The 9925-nt window shown below is 45.0% G+C and overlaps 1 protein-coding gene across 2 annotated transcripts; it reads right to left on the bottom strand.

Moving 5' to 3' along the window:
* Positions 1 to 2365: 2365 nt before the first annotated feature.
* Positions 2366 to 9507, bottom strand: LOC124199751. Of its 2 annotated transcripts, XM_046595685.1 has the most exons (5): positions 9189 to 9507; positions 8846 to 8910; positions 8641 to 8780; positions 8484 to 8580; positions 2366 to 8424 (listed from the first exon to the last, which is right to left on the bottom strand). In XM_046595685.1, the coding sequence occupies exon 5, from the start codon at positions 8333 to 8335 to the stop codon at positions 2612 to 2614; it is 5724 nt and encodes a 1907-aa protein (XP_046451641.1). In that variant the 5' UTR covers positions 8336 to 8424; positions 8484 to 8580; positions 8641 to 8780; positions 8846 to 8910; positions 9189 to 9507; the 3' UTR covers positions 2366 to 2611. The 2 variants fall into 2 exon arrangements, with proteins under 2 accessions (XP_046451641.1, XP_046451643.1); XM_046595687.1 differs by lacking the exon at positions 9189 to 9507 and having other exon boundaries at positions 8846 to 9178.
* Positions 9508 to 9925: the final 418 nt, after the last annotated feature.

A 9925-nucleotide genomic window follows, 5' to 3' on the forward strand; every position in this document is an offset into this window, starting at 1 on the left:
TAAACAAAAATCTGAAAAAAATCAGAGGTGTTCTCACTACCTCTAGTTATGTACATACCAAATTTGAAAGCATTTGGTTAAAAACTTTAGTACTGAGAGGACTGCAAAAACAGGGTTTTTGAATAAGGTACTCTCGGGCTTCCAAAGACTTTCGGTAGGTACTGTACTCTTTTTATATGTTACTCTTTTTTAGCATTAAGCTGTTGATTACTGACGAAGACTGCAAGTGGCATTTTTTCAATGCCTCAACATACTCATTTTGAAGCTTTGATTGATGTCTATGTATTTTCTTCCACTCAATAATTATCCTGATCCTGTTCGTGATCGTGAACACTTATAAAAGATTTTTCAATTTTCATTCAAACATTCCTAGACTTAAAAAATCTTTATATATCAATATCTGATGCCGACTTGATCGAGATTTGAACGGCAAAGCATTTTCGGATCTGACGTTGGTGGCGGGGCACCTAATATTTCCATTGTAGCTCCATTAAGACTCCATTCCACGACTTTTTGGTGTACTCTTTGATGGGAGTAGGCAATGATGAGAGTTTTTAGGTGGCGATTTAGTTCTAGAATCACGGAATTGCGAGTCTCTCACTGTTAAAAAAACTCACCGATTTTCGAAGAAATTTCCACCTATATGTGACTCTGCCATGTAGGTTTTTTTTTTCACCAGAAAATAACTTTGGGGGTACCAATATCGGTGATCGGTTATCAACTGATAACACCTAATATCGGTGAAAAAAAACCCGGAATTAGAACAAAAATTTCCCTGAAAAAAGCACCAAACGACCCGTTATTAAGGTTGCTTGGTTTATAGCCTCTAAATAAATTTTATCAAATAATCGCATAAAATTGAGCTAAAACAATGATCTTTTATTAAGCAAGAAACTAAGAACTATAATTCTTGGTCAACAGGGGGCTGGTGGGTTGGGTGAACAACAAAACAAAATGTTCAAAGAGACACAAATATTGAAATAACAATCAGAATTAAACTTCTATGAAGAATGAAACATTTAATTGGTGGATGATCATTTGTTGTCGGATGAAATCTTTATTTTTTTCAATCTAGGCAGAGAAGGTATGAAAGTGGGCACACAATTCAGTTGTGTGGCCCTTTTTAGGAGAAGTACAAGTGCAGCCCTAGAACCAAGTTGTTAAAAAAAATGATTATAGTTTGGGAATTGCGATTGTCAAATAAGCATTTGTTTACCTGGGGTCATTGTCTTAAACATGTCAGATGATAAGATAGAGTTAACGTTCTTCTTTCCAGTGGTTTTGGCTGCCTCAATTATATATTTGGCTGATGCAGACAAGATATCTTGGAAGCTCACATCGGTCTCTAAAAAGAAAAGTGAAAACATTCATATATCACACTCAAGAACACATCGTAGAAATTATTACCCTCTGAAGTAGCAAAAAGTAACATGTTGGATCTTGAAGGCATCACATCGGTCTCTGAAAAGAAAATTGGAAACATTCAGACCACATTCATAAACCCATTGCATAAAATCTTACCCTCTGAAGTAGCAACAACTAACATGTTGGTTCTTGAAGGCATCACATCGGTCTCGAAAAAGAAAATTGCAAACATTCAGACAACATTCAAGAACACATAATAGAAATTCTTACCCTCTGAATTATCAACAACTACATGTTGGATGTTGAAGGCATACCTTCGGTATCTGAAAAGAAAAGTGGAAACATTCAGATCACATTCATGAACCCATTGTATAAAATCTTACCCTCTGAAGTAGGAACAACTATCATGTTGGGTCTTGAAGGCATCACATCGGTCTCTGAAAAGAAAAAGGAATACATTCAGCTATCACGTTCAAGAACATATCGTAGAAATTCTTACCCTCTGAAGTAGACATATTGGATCTTGAAGGGATCAAATTGGTCTCTGAAAAGAAAAGTGAAATCCTTAATACATCACATTCAAGTACACATTGTGGAAATTCTTACCCTCTGAAGTAGCAACAATTAACATGTAGTTTCTTGAAGGCATCGCATCGGTCTCTAAAAAGAAAATTGCAAACATTCATACCAAATTCATGAACTCATCGTTAAAAATGTTACCCTCTGAAGAATCAACTACTATAATGCTGGATCTTGAAGGGATCATAACGGTCTCTAAAAAGAAAAGTGTTGGACAAAATGTTAGACCGTTCTCAAATATGCATGAAAAGTTTATAATACATATCACTTATTATTATAACATCATCATCAAGTAAAGATAGTGTTTTCTTGGTTTCGAATGAACAATTTAATGATGGAACCGGACTTAACTGGTGAATCATCACCACCAACAACCCAGATACCCTGCTTATATTTACTTTCTCTTTTAATTACTGAGTCACTGTAAAATACGCCGTTTGCTTGGACAATAGCGATGATGAATAATAACCGACACGGGTTGAAGAGGCAGAATTTCCAGGTTTTATTTCTTGACCAAAAGACACTCACGAAAATTACACACACTTGACTTTTCTCCTTTTGCACGTGAATGAATCCTCGGCCGTCGTCTGCTCTCTCTCTTCCTTTTCGCCCGCCTGTGCGCCTCCTGGTGACGGTTCACCACAGTCCGGGCCGGCCAAAGACGGAATCACTCGAACGAAACGCGAGAACCTGAAATGAAACAAAGTTTGACAACCGGCCGGGTTAGTTCGGAACGCTCAGTCTTCACGGTTGCCGCACGGACAACTCCGTCACTGCCGGGCAACACTTTAGTAACGCTCCCTATCAGCCAATCGCCTCTTCTACTATTTTCATCCATAATCATGACGACATCGCCAACTCTGATCGGACGGACTGTTTTTTCCCACTTTTTCCGCTCGATGAGAGTCGGGAGGTATTCCTTCATCCAGCGTCTCCAGTACTGGTCCACAATGAACTGGGCCTGCTTCCATTTCCGCCGCGTGAGGCCATCAAATGCCTCTTCGGTATCAGGCGCTCGGTGAGGATGGGGGCTGCCGAGAATAAAGTGATAGGGAGTGAGCGGCTCCGGTTCTGACGGATCAGTTTGGACGTTGGTCAAAGGCCGTGAATTTAGAAGTGAGGCCACTTCTGCAAAAACCGTGCGCAGGACTTCGTCGGTTACTGAGCGGCTTTCTAACACGGCGCGCATGGCTCTCTTGCTAGAGCCAATCAAACGCTCCCAAATACCACCAAAATGCGGCGCAGACGGTGGGGAGAACTTCCAAGTGATCCCGCGGTCAATAAATTCTGCTGCCACTCGCGTCGAGTTGAGGTTTTCAATCCCAAGCCTGAGTTCCTTTTCTCCGGCCGTGATGTTGGTGCCATTGTCACTATAAATTACCTTGGGGTGACCACGCAAGGAGATGAATCGCCGCAACGCCATGATGAACGAATCGGCGTCCATCGTGTCCAACACTTCTAAATGTACGGCTCGGGTGGAAAGGCACGTTATCAGTAGTCCCCACCGTTTCACTGATCGTCTTCCAATCACAACTTGAAAGGGCCCGAAGCAGTCGAGTCCCACATTCGTGAATACGCGCAAGAAGGGCACAAGACGTTCCTTTGGCAAGCTAGCCATTCGTGGTGCCTGAGGCATAGCACGCAGCATCTTACACTTGGTACACTGTGCAAGTGTACGCCGGATGGCCCTGCGTCCTTGTGGGAGGTAAAACTGCTCACGAACAACACTCAACGTATGTTCCACACCAGAATGGAGCAATTGTAGATGACGGTCGCTGATGATAAGCCTTGTAAGCGGATGATCCGGAGCAATTATAATTGGGTTACAGGTATGTGCCGGCAGCATTGCGTGGCCCAATCTTCCATCGACTTTCAACAGGCCGTCGTCTGGGTCGAGGTATGGCCCGACCCGCCTCAAGACGGAGTCGCGGGGGATCGTTTTTCCTTTCTGAAGAGCTGTACGTTCCCGTGAGAATGCGTCATGCTGAGACACTAGCAGACAGATGCGGAAGGCTTCAGCGATCTCGTCGGAATTCAGATCATCTTTCGACGTGGAGTCACCGCGTAGCAGCAGAGCAGCTTCTCGTTTCAGAGTGTTAAGTTGAATGCTTCGGCTGATGAGTTTAGACAAAGCGGATGACAACGGGTGGCAAGAACTTATAGCAACGTGCAGCTGTTGCACATTGACCGCCTGTATTTCTTCGTTTTCTTTAGTCTTAATGCTTTGCTGATCGAATGGCGGCGGAGTGTAGGACACGTTGAAAAGAATATCTGGTCCTCGAATCCAGCGGCAATCTGGCCCAAAGTCTTTCGGAACGATTCCTCTGGTACAATCGTCGGCGGGATTGTCGTTGCTGCGAATGTAGTGCCATTGATCAACCGTCGAGTGCTGTAGAATCTCATTTGTGCGTTTGGTTACAAATGACGGGCGACCGGGGTGAGAGGCACGAAGCTGATACAAAACAATTTGTGAGTCCGTATGAAACTCAACTGAGGAAAATGAAAGTCGAAGCTCCTGTTTCACGATCAACGACAGGTTGACGGCCAATACTGCCGCTTTCAACTCCAGTCGGGGAATGGTAGTCGGCTTGAGCCCCGCCAGGCGACCTTTGGCCATGACGAAGCTGACATGAATTTTATCACCGAATCGTACGCGCAGGTAAGCGACCGCTCCGAAGGCGACGGGCGAAGCATCGGCGAAAATGACCAACACAAAATCGGAGCCTGCGAGGGGAAAGTCGGCGGGTCGGAAGCATCGTTTTACAGAAACAAGGCGCAATTTTTCCAGGCTGGAGGTCCATTGCTTCCACTTTGACAAAATTTCGATTGGCAAAGGCTGGTCCCACCCACGAACATCCGGTTTAGCTTTTGCTAGCTTTTGTGTCTGCTGAAATAACAGTTTAGCGCCAGTGATGGCCGGAAGACAAATGCCGAGAGGGTCGAACGTGAGAGAAATTGCGGACAATAATTCTCGTTTTGTAGTAACCGTTGGCATTGATTTCATCCTGATGCCATAAGAGTCCGAGTTAAGATCCCACACCATACCGAGAAGATATTCCACTGGAAGCGCGTCTTTATTCAAATCAACGGTGTGCGACGTTCGTTGATTTTCTGGGATGGTTGCCAAGACTTGCCGGGATGACGACGCAAAGCTTGTCAGACTAAAACCGGCGGACGCGAGAGACTGCGTTACTTGTTTCGCGAATTTTATTGCTTCGTCGGTAGTTTCGAATGAGTCGCTCAAATTGTCGGAATAAAAATTGTCTTTTAATTTATCGGCGACTTGCGGAAATTGTACGTTTGCGTTGACTGCATGCTGTAAAGTAAATATCGCGGCAGAGGAGGAACAAACAGCTCCAAAAAATAGAGTTGCGAATTGGTAGGTTTTGATCGGTGCGTTACTGCCGAATTCGCGGTAGACAAATCGTTGTAAGGACTGATGTTTTTCGGCCACACCAACTCTGTGGTAAAACGCAGTGATGTCAGCGGTGAGTGCGACGAGAAACTGACGAGTGCGGAGGAGGATGCCGACTAGCGATGGGATGAACGGCGGGCCACGCAAAAGAAAATGGTTGAGCGACACACCTCTGTAAAGCGCAGCGCAGTCGAAGACAACTCGAATTTTTTCTGGCTTGTTCGGGTTAACGACGTAGAAGTGAGGTAGGTACCAAACCATACCTTCCGGCTTGTTTATGTCCGACCAGTTGACAGCGACCACGGTTCCTGACGATATAAGATTCTCGACAATGGTTACGTATTTTGCGGCGGTTTCGCGCATATTTGGCTCTAACATTCGGCGCTCGAGGCCACAGAAACGGGAAATTGCTTGTCCTCTGTTGTTTGGTATGACCGGTCTGTCTTGGCGGAGCGGAAGTTCTATTTGGTAACCACATCCAATAAATTTTATCGATCGCTGTAAGATGCTCAACATCTGCTCATCTTCGTTGGACGCTGGAGTTGTTTTCGCGGTTTTCGATACGACGCCGAAGGTTTCAGTTGAATGGAAACGGTTAACTACTTCTGATAGAAAGGGTTCACGTCGGACGAAACCTAAGTTCACGCTGCTTTTGTTGCTCGGTCCGGCAACTAGACACAACGGTATTTTTCCCACTACAGCCCAGCCGAAACACGTTTGCAAAGCGGTAGGGCCGGTTTCACCATCATTTGGGGCAGCAGTGTTTAGCGTTCGAAGAGCTGGTAACATGTCCATTCCCACAAGAATTTCTACTTCGGAAGAGTCTATTGCAGGTAAGTCGATGTCGGCCAAATGTTCCCATCGTTTCTTGATGCCAGGCCAGTTAATTTTGCGTTGCGAAAGATTTATGCTGGGGACAACAAACGCTTCGCGAACGTCGAACGCTTGCGATCCGTCGATCGATTTGAGTTTAAAAGCTACGATGTTCGAATCCATTAACACTGAGTTGTTAAACGAGCCGAAGCAAATGCTGGCCGAAGGACCTTTCAATTTTAACGAATCCGCTAGCTTTCGCGATATGAGAGTAGCTTCGCTGCCTTGGTCGAGAATGGCAAAGGTTGTTTGCGCCGAATTGTTCACTTCCACTATGAGCTTGACAATAGCTAATAGGACTGGGCGGATATTGGCTGTTGGGGCTCTAACCATTAATACAGCGGGGTTTTTACCTTGATTTCGCGATGAGGCGGGAAACTGTCGTTCGGCTCCGTGAAGTAGCGAATGATGAGGGCCCTGGCACTCCTTGCATTTCGACTCGGTTGAGTCGCATTTCCGTCCATAGTGGCCGCGGACGAGACATTTGAAGCAGTGGTTGTTGGTGGCACACAGTGATGCGCGGGCATTCACCAACATTCGTTTAAACACGTTGCACATCTCTAACCTGTGGGCCGGACTTTCTTTGCAGGCTGGGCAGTCAGAAAGGGTGGTAATGTTTGATGCGAGGACGGTCGGTCCGCGGCTATTGTAGTTGCTGCTTCCGGGTGTGTAGCTGCCCAACTGTCGGTTGCTATTTGATGGCTGAATTGGGTTTTTGACAGCGTTCGTTGGGTTGGATGACGACAGCTTTCCGCCACGAAGTTCTTCTGCGCTGAGCACGCGATCGATCCATTTGTCGAAATCTTTTAAGGTGGCCATTCTGTCTAAACCATAAGCATATTTTCCCCAGTCTGTTTGCAAGTTGATCGGCAATTTGGTATGAAGTAAGTTGGCGACGGTGTTGAACATCATGACATGGCTTTCGTCTACGCTTGACACGGCGTCGCGTACCGCAGCGGCCAAATTAAAGAGTGCGTTAAAGTCGCCGTTCCTGAATGACGGGAGCTGCTGCATATGTTGATCGTGGGCTTGGATGATAAGGTGCTGGCTTCCATATTTTTTTTCTAGCTCGGCCCATGCCGATTGAAAAGTGTACGCACCCGTGAAAATATGAGCGACACGACGTTGGATGTCTTCTTTCAAACTTTCTTGAAGCCCCAGAAGTTTCAGCGATTCGGGCATATTTACGTCTCGGATCGTTGCTTTTATTCCGTGGGCGTATTTCAGCCATGTACGGGGGTCTCCATTGAACTTTGCCACGTCTAGTTTCGGCCAATGATGCGACGGGGCAAAATTAGGTTGCGTCGGTGGAGTCGAGTTAACGGTAGCTGGCAGCAGCGGAATGTTAGCCAAATCATTCATCGGCACGTTGCTTGGTAACTTGGGCGTGGACGCAAATTGCGGTGATCCAATTGCACCACCACAGCTCTCGATCAAGTGATTTTCGTACTGAATTTCAAGCTCCAGGTCTTCTCGTTCGCGCGCGTTCTTGAGCTCTAGATCTTTGAGTTCGCGATCTTGTTTAATTTTTGCTTGCTTCAACCGAAATTCAAGATCGATCTTGCGTTTCTTAGCTGCTGAGTGAAAGTCGAAATCTACGGGACTTAAGTTGTCGTGCTGCGTGTCGTTCGATTGATCGTCTTGGCCCGGCTGTGGCGGGTTGTTTGGCTGTTGCGGTTCTTGTTCGACGTTGTTCACAGCGTTTAGTTGCTGATGCTCAGGTTGAGGAATTGGCACATTCTGGTTGGGTTCACGGACCACGGTGTCGGAAATGTTCCACGCGCGACGAGGGGCTGTTCTTCGTAAGGCGGCAGCGACTGCTTGAACACACGCGGTTTGCAGATTGTTGATCCCTTCTAAGTAGGTGGCTGCTGCGTGCTGTTCATCATCGTCAAGTTGTGCGGCGGCCACGTATCGTTCGTGGATGTGAACGAGATTAGCGTGCGCCAGTTCGAGAGTTGGCATGAAGGCTTCGAATTCTTCCCGCGTGGCGTTGATGTTCATCAACTCTCTTGCTTGCCGCAGAAGGTTCGTGTGTCTACGCTTGGCATTTGTTCGCATGCCGAATAGGACGGGCGGGTCGACAACGTCTTCGTCAGCCATGCTTCGATTAGGCCGTAAGCTTGCTCGATGGTTCGATTGTGGGTACGAGATAAGCGTGAAAGGTTTGCAACCGAATCAAATGTCTAAACCTGTACGAAGGAGAATAGTTGAGTGGATGTTCGAATTAATGAATTATGGTAATAAATACCCAAAGAGTTCGAATAGGGAAACAATATTATTGGGAATGATCAGAAAGTTGTTCGGTGGTAGAGTTCTGATTTAACTTGGTCCTTTATTTGTGGCGTCTGTAACGAAAGCGACTTGTTATTAGGGTAATGGGAACGTAAAGTTTTAATTAAACCTACGAGACACTGTAAGCAGTGCAGTTCGAGATCGATGCTGCACGGATTTTTACAACACGGTTTTCTTCGTTTGTAGTTCGTCAAAGGTTTCGAATAGGTGGCGACACTGGCGACAAGACTAATAGCTGACCAGGCCACTAAGTCTATGATAAGCAAAGTACAATTAGTCTATATGGTCTAAATTATTGAAACAGTGTTAAATAAATACTTAAGTTGTTCGGGACAAAGATTACGGGTATACAAGTTCGATAATGAGTGGTCAGTTCGAGAAATCTGTAAACGCAAAAAATTGATTATTGACTTTCATTCTTGTTGGAGGTTATAGCATAGAACAACTGGAAAATCAATTTCACGAGACAAAGATTGGGATGGAAGTTTCGATCAAGGCGTAAAGCATGCTCGGTGACAACGATATTGTGCGAAAAACTGAGATCGAATTAGTTCGAAACGTAGGGGTTCGATGTTCGTCGTGTTTTGCTTTGTTCGAGAGAGAATATGTTCGAGTTCGTTCGAGTCCGTTTAAATTGTCGAGATGTTAAAGAAAAACTTACATGTTGGCTGCACAGAAAAAAAAATGGCCGCCACACGCCTTCGACAGACTTCGATAGGCTTCCTGAATTATTCGTAATCGGGTTTCGGCACCATGTAAAATACGCCGTTTGCTTGGACAATAGCGATGATGAATAATAACCGACACGGGTTGAAGAGGCAGAATTTCCAGGTTTTATTTCTTGACCAAAAGACACTCACGAAAATTACACACACTTGACTTTTTCTCCTTTTGCACGTGAATGAATCCTCGGCCGTCGTCTGCTCTCTCTCTTCCTTTTCGCCCGCCTGTGCGCCTCCTGGTGACGGTTCACCACAGTCACAATCCTTAAACAAATTTTTGCTCTTTCACTCTCCCATGATGTTAACATCAAATTAGAATAAATATTAACTCTAGAAAATGAAAGACCTTACTTGTCTTTGGAAACAAAAACTTGTAGTTACGAGACTGGCAGACTCCGAACGATTCGACGAAGAAAAATAATCAGAACTATGTTGCCACATCACCGAGAACTATAACCTCAAATTTGAAAATTATTGAAGGTGTAAAAAACCCCGGTATTTGGTGGCATCAGTAAAACTGTCCAGTGTGGAAACCCCATTATATGGTAGTTTACCCCGAAATTTTTTTTCGGTGGAAAAGTCACCTTTTTTTAATTCGATGAAAATTCTCGTTTTTAGGTAGAAATACCGATTTAAGGGGAGGTAAATAACCGAAAAAAGTCAAGATTTTTAACAG

This window comes from Daphnia pulex, chromosome 8, assembly GCF_021134715.1.
Source record: "Daphnia pulex isolate KAP4 chromosome 8, ASM2113471v1".
Lineage (NCBI taxonomy): Eukaryota > Metazoa > Arthropoda > Branchiopoda > Diplostraca > Daphniidae > Daphnia > Daphnia pulex.